Source organism: Tachysurus fulvidraco, chromosome 9 (assembly GCF_022655615.1).
Source record: "Tachysurus fulvidraco isolate hzauxx_2018 chromosome 9, HZAU_PFXX_2.0, whole genome shotgun sequence".
Taxonomy (NCBI): domain Eukaryota; kingdom Metazoa; phylum Chordata; class Actinopteri; order Siluriformes; family Bagridae; genus Tachysurus; species Tachysurus fulvidraco.
Window position 1 is genome coordinate 21,009,352 of NC_062526.1, and position 21,009 is coordinate 21,030,360.

At 39.6% G+C, this 21,009-nt stretch overlaps 1 protein-coding gene and 1 long non-coding RNA gene across 7 annotated transcripts in view; one reads left to right on the forward strand and one right to left on the reverse strand.

Annotated features, from left to right (window-relative positions):
* afg1lb (AFG1 like ATPase b) overlaps positions 1 to 21,009 on the reverse strand; it is a 28,577-nt gene that overhangs the window by 6,655 nt on the left and 913 nt on the right. The window contains exons 1-8 of one of the 6 annotated variants that reach the window (XM_027147574.2): positions 20,688 to 20,704; positions 17,935 to 18,023; positions 17,704 to 17,822; positions 14,265 to 14,316; positions 13,979 to 14,080; positions 13,503 to 13,630; positions 10,343 to 10,442; positions 6,055 to 6,113 (exon numbers count right to left, since the gene is read on the reverse strand). In XM_027147574.2, the coding sequence (XP_027003375.2) occupies positions 6,055 to 6,113; positions 10,343 to 10,442; positions 13,503 to 13,630; positions 13,979 to 14,080; positions 14,265 to 14,316; positions 17,704 to 17,817 (555 nt within the window). In that variant the 5' untranslated portion in view covers positions 17,818 to 17,822; positions 17,935 to 18,023; positions 20,688 to 20,704. Of the gene's footprint in view, positions 1 to 6,054; positions 6,114 to 10,342; positions 10,443 to 13,502; positions 13,631 to 13,978; positions 14,081 to 14,264; positions 14,317 to 17,703; positions 18,024 to 18,752; positions 18,812 to 20,687; positions 20,991 to 21,009 lie in introns of those variants that run through there. The other 5 variants (XM_047818300.1, XM_027147569.2, XM_027147572.2 and 2 more) reach the window with 5 other exon arrangements.
* On the forward strand, positions 18,852 to 19,976 carry LOC125145465. Its single transcript, XR_007143852.1, has 3 exons — positions 18,852 to 19,038; positions 19,121 to 19,431; positions 19,962 to 19,976. It is a non-coding gene; the product is annotated as an uncharacterized LOC125145465 (long non-coding RNA).

A 21,009-nucleotide genomic window follows, 5' to 3' on the forward strand; every position in this document is an offset into this window, starting at 1 on the left:
TGTCAACTTTTCTCTCTCGAGCTCAGAGTTCCGCGTCCGAGCCAATTGGCTGAATCGGGTGTAATGACAGGCTGACAAACCGCGAGCAGCGCGACACAAAAGGGAGTGTGTCGCTTCATCAGCCCCTGCATGACCTCATCACCGAGTCGCCGGGTAAACAGCCAGCGCGGTGACGGCAACCGCCAAATCAGGTTCTTCCTCTCTTCTCCTCTCCTTTCTTTTTCTCTCTCTTACACCTCATTGACTGTTTATTTAAAAGTGAGAGAGAGAGAGGGAGAAAGTTTTTCCTCATGAGTGTATCTTGACAGCTGGTGGGTAACCGAGACATCCTTCAGTTTAGAAGAGAGAAAATGGAGGGAGTGATGGAGTGAGGGAGAAGGGAGGAGTGGAGAAACACAATCAGACAGTGGTTATATATAATGAGACGTGCCTGCTTGGGGGATCATCGCATGATTATGGGCTGTGATGGGTTCATTAGAGATTTATAACTCCTCAAAGTTTTTCATCTTCAAGCCTTCAGTGTCATCCTCCACCCACGGGATGCTGCTGTGCCACACACACACACACACACACACACACACACACACACACACACACACACACACACACACAGTTCTACAGGATATTTAAAGTTAGTTTGCTTCCTTTTCGGTATTACATGGATAAACAGTATAAAATCCGATACTTAAGGAGATTTCAAGACTAAACGGACGTTAGAGTTTGGCTCTACGTCAATATCGCGTCCATTTTTACTTCCTTACAACAAAATCGACAGGAAAGCGGTATTACAAAATAAATATCCACTCACTTACTTTAGTGGTGTTCAGATCAGACATACAGATATTAAATCAGACCTTCATTAAAATTCAGTTTCTATCTAGAAGAAAGAAAAAAAAAAGAAATCCAATATCAATAAACTTGATTTATTTGAACAAATTTTCTACTTTTTTACTGAAAGGAGTCGAGGCTACGATCATAAAAGGTGAAACATGAAAGTCTTTACGGCTGAACTCGGATTCGGAAAAAGTGGAATTTTGTGTGTGTGTGTGTGTGTGTGTGTGTGTGTGTGTGTTTTGTGTGTGACTGAAATCAAGTCTATTCTCTCTGGTGTTTAACCTAAAAAGATTCAGAGGGAAACTAGAGTCTAATCCAAAGGAATAGCCTGGACGAACGTGCACTCGGACACACACACACGCACGCACGCACGCACACACACACACACACACAAACACACTCAAAATCAACCTACAAGGCAAGTCTTTCGACTAAGGGAGGAAACTGGAGAATCTGGAGGAAACCTCTAAAGTACAGGGAGAACACACACACACACACACACACACACACACACACACACACACACACACACACGAGAGAGAGAATGGAACCCACAAGCCCAGAGATTTGAGCCGAACATTCTCCCTGTACACCGAACCTGACTCTGCGCTCATCCGAAAGCAAACTTTCTCTCAGAAGCTGTTCTGAAGTGTAAAAGTCGGTACTAAAGCAGTTCTTCCACAGACAGACGTTCATAGAGCTGTAAAACGTTTGCTGTGTATGAAGCTGGACACACAAGCTGTTCTGACAAATAACTGCATGTCGAACATTTTAGAATGGAAATGAAAAGGAGGGTAAAAAAAAAACAAAAAAAAAACAAACAAAGAAAAAACAATGTTGTGCATGTTTCTCTCCCTCTCTTTCTCTGACTCTCTTTCTTTAAAAAAAAAAAAAAAAGTTGCCTTTCAGTTTTTTTTTTCAAAGCGAGCCTACTATTGAGACGGAACAAAAGCCAAAGATAGCTGGCGATTGGGCCCTGATGAGGTCCACTACCTCATTACTGACGGCCGAAAACATTTGATGCTTTTTCTTGCTTTCCTCTTTGCAGGCTAGAGAATTGACTGAGCCGGAGCTCAAAGAGTGCAGGGTGGGAAGAGTGAAAAAGAGATGGGGGTGTGGGGCAGTGTGTGTGTGTGTGTGTGTGTGTGTGTAAAGGTTGTTGTCCATTCATTTGTGTGCGTCTTACAGCCACTGTGGAAAGAGGAAAGAAAAAAGGGGGGTGGAACAGAGGGAGGGATAGAAAGAGAACGAGAGACAGCTTAAAACAGTGCCTTTATGCTTTTGAGTCCGGGGACGACTCCTCTTACATCAAAGTGTTTTCACCACTCTGGTGTGTGATTTCATGTGTGTGTGTGTGTCTTGCGTGAGCGTATTCAGAGATTAAGAGTGTGTGTGTGTGTGTGTGTGTGTGTGTGTGTGTGTGTGAGTGAGAGAGAGAGAGAGAGATGGGGGTGGTTTAAGATGTGAACACACTAATTACGCCTAATTATCTATTCCCTTTACATGTACCGGCTTTTGTTGGCCACTCGGAACGTTCTTGTAACGTTCTCACAACCTTTCGCTGCCCCGTCCTGAGCTCTTAGGGGAAACGTACCCTTTTAGAACATCTGCATAGGCGCCGAAGAACAACAAGAAGAAGAAGGAAAAAAATAAATAAAGCTTGGACCACCCCAGACAGACAACAGACACACACACACACACACACACACACACACACGACACCAGAATGCTACTTTCACATTCTCCTGGGCCTCTTCATACATGCTTAAAGACAAGCAAAGACACTGACCAAAAGTAAAAGGTGAAGAGGGAGGAATGGAGGGAGGGATGGAGGGAGGGAGGGATGTATGCTGGCTATTGGAATGATGGTCATAGATGCTGAGAAGAAAGAGACAGCTCCTCCTAGTGATCACCTTTCTCTCTCTCTCTGTCTCTCGGTCTCTCTCTCTGTCTCACCCTTCACCCTGGACGCTTTATTGGATTAGATCTCTCTCTGAGGTGGCCTGCTCTTGCTAACCGCCTTCGCTAATTAGCCATGATTTCTCACAACGGGAAAGCTCGCTCTCGCTGTTATTCACTTGCGGCCCTTAAACACTACCAAGGCTGAGTCGCTTTTCAGTGAAAGCGCTGAACTTTACCATTGGAGGTTTGTTCACTCGGTTTTTAGGAGGAAGGGGGAGGAAAAGACAGCATAAAAGGGCAAAGAAATGGAAAAAAATAAATAAAAATATGAAAAATAAGGAGTTATTGTTGGCCTACCAAAGGCCAGAGGGACAATAACAGTCGTTGAACATCAATTCTACTTTCTGAAGAGCCTCTCTACACGTCACTCCATCATCATACTTGTGACTCGACACAGAGTCCTTCACCAGGCGTGCGCGCACACACACACACGTAGACATCTTTCACTTCCATTTATTTCTCTTCGATTAATTTTTTTTAAATACCCGGTTAACTGTACATACCAATTAATCCTAACAAAAGCAGAAGGAGGAGGAAAAAGGAGAGGAAAAAGAAAGAAAGAAAGGAGACACTTAAGCAGAATTAAAGGTGATCATATTTCTGCCATTTTGTAATGCTGTGCTAAACAAGTGACACAGAGAGAAAGAGAGAGAGAGAGAGAGAGAGAGAGAGAGAGAGAGGGAGGGAGGAAAAAAAGTCAGCTAAAAACTGCTGTTGGAGTTTGGAGCATTTGACCCTGGAGATCTGAATAGGGGTATAAAAAAAGAAGAAAAAAGGGAATGATGCAGCAATGCGATGTTATTTCAAACTCAACTCCAACAGCCGGTTGACCTCAGACTTAGCTCTGTTTAAAAAAATTAAGAAAAAAAAAAGAAACAAAAAAGGAAAAATAAATCCTCAGTGAATGAGAGGGGGAAAAACAACAACAACAAAATAGATTTAATATTCAAGTACCTGAAATAATGTTTTTTATATATGTGTGTGTGTATACAATGGCAACATGTGTAAGGAATATAAAGTATTTCAAGGCTTCAGGAAAGATTTCACTCGGCTAACGAGTCCTCTCGGTCGCCCAGGTCTTCAGGGTCACTGGTCCGACACAGTGGACGCGTCTCTTTCAGGTCATTCCTTCCTTATTAGGGTCCTGAAAGTCACTCTGCGCTCTGCCCCTTGTTAATTCTGCCTGATAAGGAAGCTGAATAGCCGTCGTTCTCCTCCCACCCTCTCCTCTCTTCTTCTCCTCTGCTCTTCTCCTTTGTCAGACCATCTGGGTTTAGTGTGCGTCAGATTTGCCTGAGCCTGGGAAGGATCATCTCGTGTCCAAAACGAAAATGCCTCCCTGACCTGGGAGGAAAGTCTGAGGTCTGCCCTCCGAAGTAATAATAATAATAATATTAATATTAATAATACACGTTTCAATGTTTTCAGTCGAGGCCAAAAAGTCTAGAGTGCAGAATAATTTTTAACTGATGACAGACATAAAAAAGGCAGTGTTCCTGGGTTATCCCTAGCAAGTGAAGTACTGTATGTAAACAGCCTGAGAACTATTCGCTTAGAAACTGTGGTGAAGATCATAGATCTGGGCAGCGGCTGATGTTTAACACGTATGGCAGCCGATCTATTTCACCCCAGACCCCACAAAATATACGAATAACAACCACCCAGACACTTCCTTACATCTTACAGAGTAGGGCTTAAAAAATAAATAAATAATCAAACATTTCAACTTATACAGATTCTTAAAGCTGCCATAATGTCATAGGAATTTTACATTTACTCTAAAAGAAAAAGAAAAAAAGTACATCACTTACAGTAAAAAAAATTAAACAAATTGTCTATTTGTAGGAATAGAACCTGAAATCTAAATAAGTATAGAAATATTAAAATATAAAGAAATTAATTAACTAATTAACTAAAGAAAGAAAGAAAAGAAAAAAGTAAGAAAAAAAGAAAGAAATTAAAGGAAATTAAAGAAAGAAAGAAAGAAAGAAAGAAAGAGAGAGAGAGAGAGGGACAGAAAGAAAAATAAATAAAAAAAAATCAAGGAAATAGATAGATAGATAGATAGATAGATAGATAGATAGATAGATAGATAGATAGATAGATAGATAAAGGAAAGAAAAAAGTAAGAAAAAGGGAAAGACAGAAAAATTAAAGAAAAAAAGAAGGATAAAAGAAATTAAAGAAATAAAGAAAGAAATTAAAGAAAGAAAGAAGGAAAGAAATTAAAGAAAGAAAGATCTTTTAATGTGTATATAAACAAAATGTTAACCTTCAGGTCTAAAATATTTACTGTTTAAATCTGTTTTATTAGGACTGCACAGCAGTTGTGAAGACAAAACAAACACTTTTTTTAAATGAAACACCTGGGATTTTGTGCACAAGACAGTCCAGAAACCTTCAACATTATTATGACAACGAAGAACAGGAGGATTAATGATGTTCTGGATATTCTTAAGTAATTTGGAGATTTACATTTTATTCTGTCCATCAGTGAGAAACAGATAAAGAATTCTTTTTGACTTAGCTATTAGCGGGGGAAAAAAATAAAAGCTTTGTTTTATTTTTACTCACATTAACTTTTTTTTTTTTTTTTTTTAAAGGTGAATCTGTGTTTTAGAAAACTGAAGTGGAACCTGAGAGAAATCGTGTTTAATTCACTAAAGCATGGCACAAGATGGCGTTTTCGAGCCCTGTTGCAATGACAGGTCAGTTATTTGGTATAAAGTGTCACAAATCTGAAGCTTCTTCAGGTGAGCTGTGTTAAATGTATAAGAATGTGGGCTGCTGCAAAATGCCTGGAAATGAAGCTCTGATTATTTATGATGGCCCGTGGTCGAACTGTGCTAATTACTCCGACAGCGTGAGGGATAATGCCAATACCTGCTTACAATGACGCCATTAAATTACAAAAGCAGATCAGAGCGTCCGTGAGGTCCGTCTGTGATAGGCCTCGCTTTGAAATGCAAGCAGGCGGCTTCATTCCAGCCGAGCCATGCTCATCATTAAACAGCTTCCTCTGTCTCATTCGCAACCAGAACGCCTAATTGTGTCCATCTCTCTTTCTCTCTCTCTCTAGGTATGATCAAAGGTGCCTTTTCTATGTTGTGTGTGCTTTTTGCGTGCTTGCACTGGGGTAGTGTTTTACACCAAGTATAAAATACATCAAAAAAAAAACTGGACCAACAGCTCGAGCGACATTAAGAGCGAGGGACAAAGGGAGAATAAAAAGGATAAATAAATTAACTTTGTCTTTACCTTGAGCACATGAATGAAAGGCACAAAAGCAGCTCTCTGAAGACCGTTTTTGTAGAGTTCTGAGAAACACACACACACACACACACACACAGAAAAAGAGAGAGCGAGAGATAGAGAGAGAGAGCGAGAGAGAGAGAGAGAGTCAGGCTGGTTATTATTAGCTCTACTCTTTACCCTCCTCATAATGTCATTTTCCTCCTGTGATTGGCAAATAAAGTGTCTATTGATGATGTGAAGTGAAGGGAGGAGGGACAAAGGGGACGAGAGGAGGCACAAAATGATTTCTCTGTACAGCGTCGGAGAACAACGGCACATGAAATTCATTACATTCTATAACAATGGGCTCAAGAGAAGAAGTCTCTTTCATTCAGCTCAAACAATGGACCAACATCATGTTGAATAGAGACTTCAATTAGCCCTGGAGGCATTAGAAACCCTGATAACACACGTACCAGAACGTAAAAAGCGAGATGATGAGATACTATTATTGGTGACTTGTTTAGAGATACACAGAAAGTGATGACAAAATCCTGAAAGCACCGCATTCTCTCCTCTTTAAACAAGCCGCCTATAGCATGAGCTTTTATTCATTCATTTATTTATTTATTTTAACCACCCTTTCCCTCTTTCAGTCTGCACACTACTGACTTTCCGGTACCTCAAGAACTAACGTGAAAAACATGCTGGTCACATTTCCCATAAAAACCTTTGGTTAATCTCTGAATAAATCTACATGAAGAATTGTAAAGGCGACAATCACACACTGGACACTGATTCCGAGAGATTTTTTAGTCTTTATATTAAGTTTCTTTTTCTTTCTAAAGAAAACAATATCCATTATATCTGGACTCTGTAATTTGTTCCAATTTTGCCACTTCTGACTACTGGAGAAAGGCATCGTTAAATACATCATTAAATAATTCTTGTATAATGAATGAATTATCGAGGCACTACAATTCATCATGATGCGGACGGACAACCAGTAAGGAAAACGCCATCCACCCTCTATCACATACATGATCGCAAGAGCACACGGACATCTCTGAATGGTTGACAGGCCGTTTGTCCGACCACAGCCAATTTTGCAAAAGAGAAGGAGTTGCAAGAGTTTTGCAAGAGAAAAGGATCTGACTGGATTGCTTTTATGATCTTTCCAGAACCTTCATTTCTCAAGCTGAAACCCTCTGGAGAACCCGAAGCGACTGCGAAACCTTGTAACGAGACGCCCATCTCCTCAGCGTAGACAATTTGGGCAGCTGAAAGTTTTTTTTTTTTAATCACATTAAAGAAGTTTGATGAGTCACATGTCGACATGACCGAGCAACACCATCCCTTGTTTCTATTCTCCTCCCCCTCACTTCTTCTAAGAGGCAATGAAGAAAGGGTGAAGCGACTGCTCCTGGAGGAAGTGTGAAAGAGAGCATCTCCAAGTTCAAACGCTCGAGCCTCTTTGGCGGCTTTTCACCACCGGGGTCCCGCCGCCGCCGCCACCACCACCACCACCACCACCACGCCTTTCCATCATCTCCTTTCCCGTTCTTTCATGTGAGCGCTTCCATTAGTCGGCCCTAATTAAAATTAAATAAGCTGCCTATTACGTTTTTAGTGTGCGCTTTGTACTCGCTGGCTGGTTAATGTTACAAGAGTGTCTCTTTATGTAAGCGTTTGCTGTGGAACACACACTCCACGCGCAAGGCCACTTCACGCTACACGACGTTTAGTAGAGCTCTGAGAAAAAGAAGGGAAAGATGACAGGATGACTGACTCAATCGGCCTCCTTATAGCTCGCTACTTTAATGTAACATCAGGGGAAAAGAAAAGTGAATGAAAGGTGGAAGAGATTAAAGCGTAACTCTGGAAGCAGATAGACCGATTCGGACGCCGTTGAGTTTCTGTATCAAGTGTTCAGGAGCGAACAATGATGTACAAATGGTATGAAACCTCAAAACGACCTTCTCTTTTCTCTCTGTGGTTTTTCTCTCCTCATGACTCATTGAGAAAAAAAAAATGCACAGCTGTCCCTCTATAAAAGACCTAAAGGAAATATTAAATCTGTGGAAAGAAATCGCAGAAGAAGCAGCCAGTAAGAGTAAGAGCCATTCATATCAGTTTAACCTTACGTGACATTGTGGTGAAGCAAGAGGAAAGAGGAAAAGGCGACGGAGGTGAAAGAATTATGACACGGCAACTTCACGCGAAGTGAACTAAGTTTGGGGTGAAAAGGCTATGATGAGCAGAACAAAAGATGCTGAAAGGTAAGGAGGCGCTGACACCCGAGAGCGTTCGGTGCTGGATTAGAGAACACGAGAAGGCTGTGGGGCTTTAGGAACATGTTTGACTTTGTTCGGAGAGGGAGAGACAATTGCGGCGAGACAATGCAAAGTGAAAATGTAGTGAGGTCATGTGAGCCGTCCAGGTGAGAAGGTCAGCATGAGATACACACTTTTTTGTGTGTTCGGGAAGTTATATATTCCCGAGGTACAACAGAGCGTAAACGGCATGTTCCGTGTCTGAGTTCTACAACGCAACAGCTTTCACGTAGATCGGAAACGCCAGTGAATGACTCGACTTGCTTACTGAGTAGAACATAGGTGAAGAAATGTCTCCAACACCAAGGGACTTTTTTTAAACTATAGTGTGAAAGCTATAGTTATATATAGCTTATATAGCTATCATATATATCAGATCATTCCACGGATAAGGAGAACATACGATATGACACTTGACACAGATCGTCCCCTTACAAGAAAAAAGTCCAAAACTATGTACGCTGAGGGACTATAAACATCATCCTGCAGCATATCAAATGGTCCGTCATGGTTTCAGCAGCAGAATCTCTCAGGTGGCTTAAACCAATCATATGCTCAGATCATCTAAGCGGAGACTAGCACATTAGGTGATCTGATAACGTCACGGACAAAATATTGCTGAAAAACGATTGGAGACACTTCTAGAAGTACATGTTTCTTCTTCGCTTCCAACGCAAATCGGTCGCTATAGTGTTGACCACAAGATCACTTCTTCACCTTTGACGAAAGCGACACAATTCAGTTTGTTAATAAGAACAATCCTCTTTGGAGAACTTTCCAGAACACGGATCCAGATGTTTGCTGGAAAAAGACTTGAAAGTATGAACGCCTACTCAAGGTTCGGGTCTCAGAAACACTTTCCTAGTTTAAATGTAGATTAAACTCATCTCTTTAGTCAGGTGTACACATAATACATCCCATAATATTGTGCATTATTCATCAGACTTGCAAATATTATGAACAGCAGATATGTTGATCCCTCTCCACTGCTTCTCTCTTTCTACCCATCCTGAGGCATCCAGAAATTGTACCAGCTCAGATCGTCTTCTGTGCGATGAAGATTTTGGACCTCCACTGAGATGAGGCCGACTCTGAGAATCCTGAGGCATCTAGAGATCTACCAGCTCCAGTTGGACTCTGCGATACTAAAGAGGAGATGTGAACTCCATGTGGTCTTTTGCAACAATACGACATTTGTTAGACTGTATATTTATAATCACACCCTCCAGTGTCACCCATATGAGGATGGGTTCCACTTTGGTTCCTCTGAAGGTTTCTTCCTTACCATCTAAGGGAGCTTTTCCTCACCACTGCTGCCTGAGTCACCTCAGACTTGCTCATTGGGGATAAATACATACACATTGTGAACTAAATATATCTAATATTAATCTTGATTTTTGTATTCTATTAATATTTATATTATTTTTTATATTAACCTTTTGTTCTATGTTTATGTTCTGTAAAGCTGCTTTGAGACAATGTCGATAAAAGGACGATAAAACGATAAAGTCGTGCGTGTTGCCATGACAACCGACAGCCTGGTTTTCAGTCTAATGAACTAGTGCTAGAAGAGGAATGTTAAGTTCTTTGTAGACAGATGAGCAGAGTGATACACGCCCACTGAATGTCAGCTGCTCGACCAATCAGATCAGCAGAACTGTTAATGACGTTCGCTTCTAATAACAGACGTTTTTTCAGACTACAAGCGTGCATCAGAACAAGAGAAGTCCTGCAAGAGCAAAGTTTGTACATTTCTGTGAAGTGCCAAATGAACTGCACAGGATGAGGGGCCAGGTAAACGGGTTTCGCACACACATTTACACCTACGGTGGTACATGATGACGGTCCGGGTGGAAACCCATGAGAACATGAGGAACTCGGGCTCAGGATCAAACAGTGGACCATGGAGCTGTGAGGCAACGAGTCTACCTGCGTTTATTTATGTTTACCGGACAGATTTAAAAAAATAATCCACTCACCTTCTGGTGGTCGGTTGGAGGTGGCCACGAGGACCACGCCACATGTAAACAAGCCTTCAAAGAGCTGCTTCAGAATCATGGCACTGGCAACGTCAGTCACCTAAATCCGACCAGAACAACAAAAACTATTTTTCTTTAAAATTATTTTTTTTAAACTGAAATAAATCCTCTGAATTTAATCAGCTAGCTAGCTAACCTTGATATTGGGGCTATGGGTCTAAGGCTATGGTCTGAGGCTATGGGAGCAGTCCCAGGTGGAAAAGCTGAGGATGAGCAAAAGACCGCTCCTTTGCCTTGAGCTAATTACCGCAATTGTGATTGTGTGAGTGTGTGTGTGTGTGTGTTCACACACACACATGAATACCAGGTGTTCCTACATTTCAGATTGGCCAAGGTCCATTGACCACCACACACAAACACAAAGCCACTCCACCTGACGGCAAAATGGCCACGTGGAGCTGCAGCTTTCTGTCGGTGATGAAGACAAGTGTCTCGAGGTGGCTCAGATGAGCTAATCAAGTCAGCACAACCGGACGGAATAATAATAATACAATAAATAAATGAATGCATAAATAAATAAATAAATAAACAAACAGTGCGATACGAGGCAAAATCAGTGGCACAATGGATGCCAGATGGCCACACACACAAACTGTACATACACACAAACACACACAGATGCGTTCCCATTGTGTTCTTAAGGGCCTGGCATGGCCGTCCCTGAATCTCGGGCAAGCGCGGGGGGACGAGTGGTTCTTTCATTATCATTCTCATCATCGTCATTGTCATTATTATCATTTAAACGTTGCCTTTTTCACAGCAGCGAGCTGTCGCCTCACACACATCTGCAAAAACACAGGAGCTGCTGACCCTCTGTGAACAAAAGGAGCCCTTTAGTCAATAACCTACAAATGAGATCCTCTTCCTTTCATATTCCATCTCGCTCACTCGCTCTTCATCCCTCCTTTCCAGCTAGCTTTCGTCTTTTCGTTCGGAAATCTTTTGTGTTTAATATCCTGTCAATATGAGCAATATTTTTGTCCGCGTGGCCCTGAGTGAAGACTATAGCGAGTGCATTTTAAGTTGGACAACGTCCTTCAGTGAATAACAGATTCTTCAGGTTTCTACTCCATGGCCTACTGTACATTTTTTTGAGTGCCGCTTTTTCCAGCGAGGACTGGAGACACATGCTTTTTTGTTGTTGTTCAGCACACTGCCCTCACACTCTGATAGACATTATAGGATTATTTGTTTAAAAGGGGGGGGGGGGGCACTTAAGACAGCCATACCCTTAGCATATGTTGTTTTTTTTTTTTCACTGAAGTGCTCTCTTCTTTTGCATATTAAACCTTAGGCCCTCAATGTAACCCTATTAGCATCTGTACTTTTGAGTGTGTGTGTGTGTGTGTGTGTGTGTGTGTGTGTGTGTGTGTGTGTGTGTGTGTGCGCTACAAAGCTGAGGTGCTGCTAGCTGAATTGGATCACATGTCCTTTAACTGCCTATGGCCCATTTCAAAAGAGTCATTTAATTATGACCTTTTCATCTATCCTGTATTTGTTTTTTTGTTTGTCACACAGGCAACATCACACACACACACACACACACACACACACACACACACACACACACACACACACACACACACACACACACGGTGTATTGATTGCCCGTTTGAGCAGAAGAAAGCCTCGGCGTCGTCGAGGACGACCTCAAAAACAACGGCGCAAATATTTAAATGAGCTTCCAATTACGCGGCGGAGAGTCACTTTTGTGCGGCGCGCGCGGGTGCCAAATTACGCTCTTTTGATCTTAAACCTTTACTTACTCAAAGCCGGCGATGCGTAATTTCGGACCGAAGGCTGAGACAATGCCTTGAGCGGTTGCTCTCTTTCCTTCTTTCTTTCTTTCTCTTTTCCTCTTTCTATATCTCTCTTGGCCCTTCTCTCAATACCTTGTGTTCATTAGGGCAGCGAATGGGGGGACAAAAAGGGGAAGACTACAAATTACTGATAATGACGGCTGACTAATGAAGAGAACGAAGAAATTTCATTAGCATTTAAGAGGCGAGGATGCGCGCGACCCGCCGCGGCTGCTCTCCATTACCCCTTCACTTAAGGAACACAGAGGGGACGTCTGAAACCCGATGCCTTATTTGCATGCCTAAGTGGCCGTGGCTCCTGATTGGTAAGGGTCCATCAGGCTCCTAATTTATGTATCCTAAACAAAACACAGCTACCAGAGTTCCGTGTGAGCGCTTGCCACGATCCACAAGTGCAGGAAAGCCGAGCGCGAGGACAGCGACGCGTGACAAACACGCACACTGTGGACTTGCGCGTGTATGTGTGTGTACATGCATGCGCAATTTATTAACATTTTCAGATCAGAGATCAACAGCATGTGAAAGACCTGCTTATGGAAATGAATTACTTAATACTACTACTACTACTACTAATAATAATAATAATGATAAAAAATCATATTTTGCAGGACAGGATGTTCGTCAAAACCGTGTTCTACATAACCGTGTTCGTGTACTGCGTTTCCTTTTCTGATTAGAAATGAATGAAAAGTTAATAAACATAAGTTATATATAGCTTTCCTGGATTTGTATCTGTTTTTATTTAGGGTTTGGACTCCACTAGATGGCTCCAAAATGTACAAACATGTCAGTTTTAAACATCACCTTCAAGTCCTCAAACTGATAATAAAAATAAAGAAATGAAAAAAAAAATATCACAGTTATTCAAGCAAGATGTTCAATCACTCAAAACTGTGAATCATGTTGAAGTATGATTTCTACGTTAAATGTAGGACGAGTCCTGCAGTGTAGCAACAATGCATTTTAATAATAATAATAATAATAATAATAATAATAATAATAAAAATAAAATTAAAAAACAACAACAATAAGAGCAGCAGCGTTTAGAAAAATATAATTTCTAATAGCGGAGTATTAATATGTCGAGTACTGGAACCGGCATTACATTATACAGCACACATGATTTATTTTGCATCTCAATGTTGTTATTTCCATGCTAACGATCTAACAAATTGGCTTTGTGTTTTTTAGTTCTTGATTCGCAAACACCTGTTGATCGCCTCCACCCACGCGCAGCCCTGAACACCTTCTGCGACTCCTCAGCCCGCCTCCCTCCTCACCTGAAACTCATCCAGGCATAAGAGGCAGGTTTCCTCGCCGATCTCCATAGCAACAGGGAAGATGGGGTCGTGCATTGTCAGTTTGCCCGAGCTTCCCTTCGGCAGACTCTGCTTCAGAAGGTGGATCCCTGAAACAGAACGAATACAATCAGTCATCATAAAGTAAATAAAAAGAGCAAATATTATTATTATTAATAATATTTATATACATGCATATACAGTATATATATATATACATATAAAATATATATATATATATATATATATATAGGTAAGCTCATATCTAACTATCTATCTATCTATCTATCTATCTATCTATCTATCTATCTATCTATCTATCTATCTATCTAAAGAGCATACTTATATACAGTATATATATAATTAAATACATACATACACATATACATATTATATATACACACACACACACACACACACACACACACACATATACACATATATAAAAGAGAGCTTACTTCTGTGTATGTCTAACATAAAGGCGTTAAAATGAAGTCTTTTTTTCCTCCGATTTTCTACATGAGAGTAAAACATGTCCATCAGCATCGTTTTTCCAGTGCCTGAGAGGGAAAAAATACTTTCCAGGTTATACTAGGATGCAGTGATATACAGCGGTGTATTACAGTTAAACACAGACACCTTGAGTCACTGCCTAATAAAAGGTGCTCAAAGTTCTGTGTTTCGATGCATCTTTAATGGCTGCTGTATGACAGTAGAGGTTGGATTAAGATGTGCAAAACTCACCAACGCCACCGTGAACGTAGCATCCAAGAGGGGGAGGCGGCTTCAAACTATCCTGCGAAACAATTGTGACAATTGTGAATAACAAACAAACAAACAAACAAAAGCCCCACCTCCTTGAATGAAGACTAAAGGCTTACAGATTCATGATGGTTTTTCTAGTCAGCATAAAAATGCTGTGGTTAATTTGGACACATTTTTGGGGTTATTCTTCTGCTGCCTGTTCCTCAGACTCCACATTGCTGTGTATCTCATAAGGGGCCTGGTTTATCAATCTATTCGTAATGTAGCATGGAAATATTTGTGCGAGACAAAACATAACTAAAGTATTTTTCCCCCAATGTTGATTTTCCATGAACGCCAATTCCCAGGCTCAGGTACAGCATAACAGATTTGCATTTGGTGATGCTTGCAAATCTCCATTAAAGGCAAAGTTCACAAAAAGACAAAACTGACACTCAGAAGTTATTTTGACTCACTTCCAAAACAAAAAATATTATTTTACAGTGTATCAGCACCTGAAGGACCAAAATCTGGAGCCAAGATCCAGAAAAGATAAAGCAGATGTGAATGACTCAGGCAAAGTTTACATTAGTTAGTCTTCTTATGCATTAATTTGCATATGGAAATATGTTTTAAAATTACAGGCTTAATGAGCTTCCTAGAGCTTTTGGAGGTGAAACTTCATCACAGATCCTTATTGATCGTCTTCAACAGTAATGTTCTTTTGTATAAAAAAAAGAGAATTTGGGTCCAGTCCAGGTTGTGGTACTGAGACCACTTGGTACTGGTACCAGGTTGTGGTACTGACACCAGTTGGAAGCTGTGCCTGAACAAAGCACTAAACTTCAAACAGTTGGAGATCTGGAGACTTTGTGATCCTCAGAATGCTCCCAACTTTGGAAAATCTTCACCTGTGATCCTTTGAGAAATCTACCTCACTAAGCATCCTCTTCACTATGCGTAGGGGTAAATTATACTTGCGTCCTTTTCATTACAGTGCTGGTTGCTTTACGCTTCTTAATTATTGGGTATTTACAGCTATGTAGCTATTTTTATAGCCACTGCATGTTTTATAGCCATCAACATACTTGGGGCTCACATCATTTAGGTATTTGTTTTCATTCTCATATTGATACAGCTGAGGTCATGTGTGTCCATCCCACTTTAAAAGAAATGAGGGATCTTATTTAGTTCTGAACTGAATAAACAGTTTCACATAAAACAAAACAAGAACTGAATTTCCACAAATTAACCAGTTTAAAAAGTTTACATCCCCCTGAATTCTGATCCTGTATATAATTACCTGGATGATCAACAACGAGATCAACATTTCATCAGAAAAATACTTCAGGTCCTTTGCTTTTCTTATGACCTCAACATACGAGTTTATATTTTTTTTCAAAATGTTTATTCAGCCCTCATTTATTCTGGATCGAAAAATAACCAATCAAATAATATATAAAGAACAATCCCTGCCTAAAGTTTAGCCTTGTCAATTAAACCGGGTTCAAATCAAAAGCACCCCTAAGCCAACACGCTCCATCTCTAGCCAGTAAGCTACCTATCTAACTGATCTAAACTTCACTGTTAGCTAGTTAACACTAGTGTACGACTGAGCAATGTGTACAAGAAGTCCAAGCATAGCTCTCTTTATGTACGTTACACATCTTAGCCAATTTGACTGTGCAAATTCTGTTTAATTTTATTACCTAAACTTATATCATACACTATAAGTGAGCGAATCATTTTCTCCTCAAATTATTCGCCTGCCAATTTCACACAACACTAGTAAGCTTTCTGAGTCCAACCTGGGAGTGTGAAGGCCAACACATGCTTCACAGGTCTCTGCAGAACTAAGACATGTGACGCTAACCAACCACTTCTTTTCTTTTCACACCTACAGCAGCATAAAACTCTCAGAGAAAAGTGTCATCTGCCCTCTAGTGCATTCTGTGATCTAATGATCCATGTTCTCTTTCTTGTGGTAACAAGCCAAACACTTTTCTTATGTGCCATGTGAGAGTCCCATTAAATCTAGAAATCACCTTGGCATCAAATAGACTTTTAGCTTTTTATTGACATTGTCTCAAAGCAGCCGCATTTTGTAATCTTGATTTGAACTGCCGTCATGTGGGTCAGCTTTGTGCTGACCCACATGACGCAAGTTCAAATCAAGATTACAAAAAGGTTCATCAAGGTGTTGACTGCAGTAAAGTTCTGGTTTTCAGACAGAAATTCAGTTTCTCAAAAGTTCAGGTAAAATCCTGTGTATTCAAAAAAATAATCATCCCAGTACTATAAAATGTTATAATGTTTTTTAAGAGTGCTTGATTTTAATGATTGGGTTTTAAGATTTGACATGCAAATTGATTAAAGTAAGCTGATTGTAATTTTAGTGTTTTTGACCTCATTATCACCAAAATTTAAAGCCTTCCAGCAAGTATGAAATAATTACACCACTGAATATTTGCCAAGGGGATCCTAATAAATGTTTGACTCATGTATTTGATCAAAATATGATGGTCAGAAACACCGACATTGGCCCTCGCTTGGGTATTTATTATGGGGCTTCATCTAAATCAAACTAACATCAATTATCACTTATTCTAGCTAAAAAATTGTCGTCGTCAGGAGCTAATTTACCTCATCAAATACTAGCCGCAGCCCAAGTTCTTCATGCTAATCTTTGTTTAATTAGTCAGTAAGGCGATGACCCATTTGACTCACTTTGCAGCTCCACAAACAGGCATTCGGTGGTAACTCAACAGCTCATGTAACTCCTGATATTTGGTGCAGACAGGCATAAATTATTTTGACACCATTAAAAAGCTTACGGTCTCATCTTCCGGGGGATAAATATGTATTTTAGGTTTGCGTGACTGATTTCTAAGAGTAGGTGACAATTATTATAGAGAATAGAAACATCATCATGCTGCAAGGCCTCCCACCTCACGGGACTGCTTGCCCTGTTAAAATTCATGAAATACAAAAATCAATTCATCTGCAACTAGCATCCCACACACACATAAAAACACACACACACGCTTAGTTATTCTTAACCAAGCTGAGAGAGCGTAAACAAAATCACACACCGGGCTTACTTACACATACACTCAGGAACAAGTGATGCAAATTCAAAACATTAAGCTGATGTTGATCAGTGTGAAAGAGGAACAAAATTCTGAATGTTATTTGTAAATGTGGCTAAATGCTTTAAGTTCAAAGCTTTAAATCCAATACAGTGTGGATAACGAAGTCAGACCGATTATACACATAGTACACAAAGCAGCAAAGTCTGTACTATTGAATTTGACCCAATCATATCCTAAAACTAAAGAGCGACCCCTTTCAAACTTAAAAAACAAACAAACAAACAAAATACACCACCACACAATAAACAGTCAGTTAGTAAACCACAGCATGTCAGTAAAACACATACCTTTTCAGTATACCCTTCATCTTCTTGTGTGTCTTCTCTCAAAGCAACATCCTTTACACTTTCCTTGTTCTTAGCTCTATGCTCTGATTTGGACATTTTGTCCTTTCTCTTCATTTTCTCTGAAAGATAAAGTGGTAGGTTGGTATATCTTGCCATTTCTCCACTCAACTTCTCAAGCTGCCAAAGTGCTGCTTTCTGCAGACTGTCTTCAAGGAGGATCTTAGAGTTCACCAGATTGTCATAGTGAGCGATGAGTCCAGTGGGTGTGGTGCAATCAGGGGTAGTCCACAGGTGTCCGCAGTTCTCAGATGTCCAGCAACCTGGAAAAAGATACCACTTGTCACTTGTTGATGCTCTGGATAACGAATGGAATGGTCTGTGCTGGTCCTGGTGATTATTTAGGAATCAGCATGCAAAATATATGTACAATAAATGGCATTTGTAATGCTATTTAATCCATCCTAATCTACAGGGGCTGAAAATCAATCATGGAAGTTAGTATGACAGCTGAAATGTTTTCAAATATGAATGCTGTACTCCTGTCACTGTGAGGGGCAATAGTAATCTTGTTGAACATCCAGGTAGTTTGAATGACTAAGGTCCCCAAATACAGGCAACAGTAAGAACATCCATCAGCCTGTAGTCTAGGATCTGTTTAGACCAGGAAGCCAGCGGGACTGAAACTCAAGAGCTGATACAGAAAACTGCATGATATGACCTTCGCAAAGAAAACCTGGGTTCAGCAACAAAGCTCATTGCTCATCAAAGAGTCCTCTGGCCATCAATCCTTGCAAGTAAGCTCATCACCAGCTTTTAGAGACCATAAATTCTCTTCAGCATCATGCATTTTTTTGTTAAGGAAGATCCTTAAAAGACTCCAGTGCATAGAAGAGACCCTATGTTAAACTTCTCGGAAATTTTCATGGATGACAATGAAAGCACCTTAAGACTTTCAGATAGGTCTTAATAAGCTTTTGAGACCATAGAAAGAGGTGACGTACTGCAACAGCTGCCAGAGAGAATGGGAACTAGGCAATTTGCTTTCTCACCTTCACAGAACTCATAAGAAGCCTAGGAGCATGTGGTGCCAAGGAAGCCATGTTTAGGATTTAATAACTAAGAATTAATTAAATTAATTAGAATTAGAATAAGAATCTGGCTCACCACAGAAGGCTAGTTCTTATACTTAGGGGGAAAAGCACAAACGTTCCAAACGAGTGTTATAGTTCCACTTGACACAGATGCTTATAGTTTTCACAAAATTTCTGCTTACACAATTAATTTTAATTGACTTTGGGTCATAATTCAGGGTCTGAACAACCGAGAGAACTCAAGGTATTGAAATATTACGTTTAAAAACTTTTTGAAGCTTTTTGTGAAATGTTTAACATTTGCTCATTTTCTATCCCGATTTCAGGGTCAAGTGTCGACCTTGATTTGGTGTTGTGACCCGTTGTCTGCAGGCACAACACAGGCTGCAGTCACAACCCATTGTCTGAGGGGGTACTCACACTACCAGACCTTCTGAACCTGCTCTAAGTTCTGGAAATGACACCCTTTTGAGACCTTCCCACTGCATCTGCAACTTCAAGCTGAGTCATACCACCTTGCAGCATCTCAACGACCCTGAATCCTGCAATCTTATTAAACGTGCCATTTTAAATGCTTTCTGACCTCAAGTAAACCTTCCAGAGCCTAAAAATATGACCGGGTCCCAATTACGGAAAGGTCAGTTGGTACCTAATGACAATCAATCTTGTGTGATGACCATCAAAAGCCATGAAGGATGACATTTCAATTAATGACAACATAGACAAATAACAGACGTATGCATGAATTGTGAAAGAAACCCATTTTTGGTTTTAGGACAATTTTCCACTTCCAATGTTGACTAATTATAATATACTATATATATGTATAATATATACAGTATATATATATATATACAGTATATATATATATATATATATACAGTATATATATATATATACAGTATATATATATATATATATATACAGTATATATATGTATATATATACAGTATATATATACACATATATATATATATATATATATATATATATATATATATATATATATATATATATATATATATATATAATATATATAGTGTGTGTATATATATATATACACACACACAGTACAGACCAAAAGTTTGGACACACCTTCTCATTCAAAGAGAACATTTAGTTCATAACAAAAAAGTGTGAAACATCTGAAAATATGTTATATTCTAGGTTCTTCAAAGTCGCCACCTTTAGCTTTGATTACTGCTTTGCACACTCTTGGCATTCTCTTGATGAGCTTCAAGAGGTCGTCACCTGAAATGGTCTTCCAACAGTCTTGAAGGAGTTCCCAGAGATGCTTAGCACTTGTTGGCCCTTTTGCCTTCACTCTGCGGTCCAGCTCACCCCAAACCATCTCGATTGGGTTCAGGTCCGGTGACTGTGGAGGCCAGGTCATGTGGAGCAGCACCCCATCACTCTCCTTCATGGTCAAATAGCCCTTACACAGCCTGGAGGTGTGTTTGGGGTAATTTTTTTTCCCACACTTTTTTGTTATGTACGTATTTAATTCCACATGTGTTAATAAGTAGTTTTGATGCCTTCAGTGTGAATCTACAATTTTCATAGTCATGAAAATAAAGAAAACTCTTTGAATGAGAAGGGGTGTCCAAACTTTTGGTCTGTACTGTATATAAATAGATAGATATACAGAATCTAAATTCAAGCATAAAAATAACTAAATAATAAATAAAGTGCTAAAAAAAAGTGATATAATGAAATAATATATATATTTTTTCAGACAACCTAAATTCAAGCATAAAAATAACCAAATAATAAATAAAGTGCTAAAAAAAAAATGTGATATAACCTTTGAGAATTTCCTTTGCAAGCCATCCTACCATACTGAGTACAATACTAATTTGCATATCAGTATACACACTAAATTAATTTACATACCTGTCAGTAGTTTAAAAGACCGTTCAAATAAAGGCTTCGCTTTAAAATAACCCACGACGCCTCTTGCTATTATGAGCGCCGCCATTTTTATTTATTTATTTATTTATTTTATTTTCAAAACATTTAAACTTTATGTGAAATGCAGGCCTTTGTTTAATGTTAAAGAAGGATTATACACACGTGCAGGTATTATCCTTCTTTAACAAATCAAATCAATAAAGCCTAGATCAAAAAAATATTTATATAATTGATTCAGAAAAGAAAACGTTATCTTTGTAGAAGTTGGTCAGAGAAATCTGGAGAGTGTTCGGTTTGATATCAA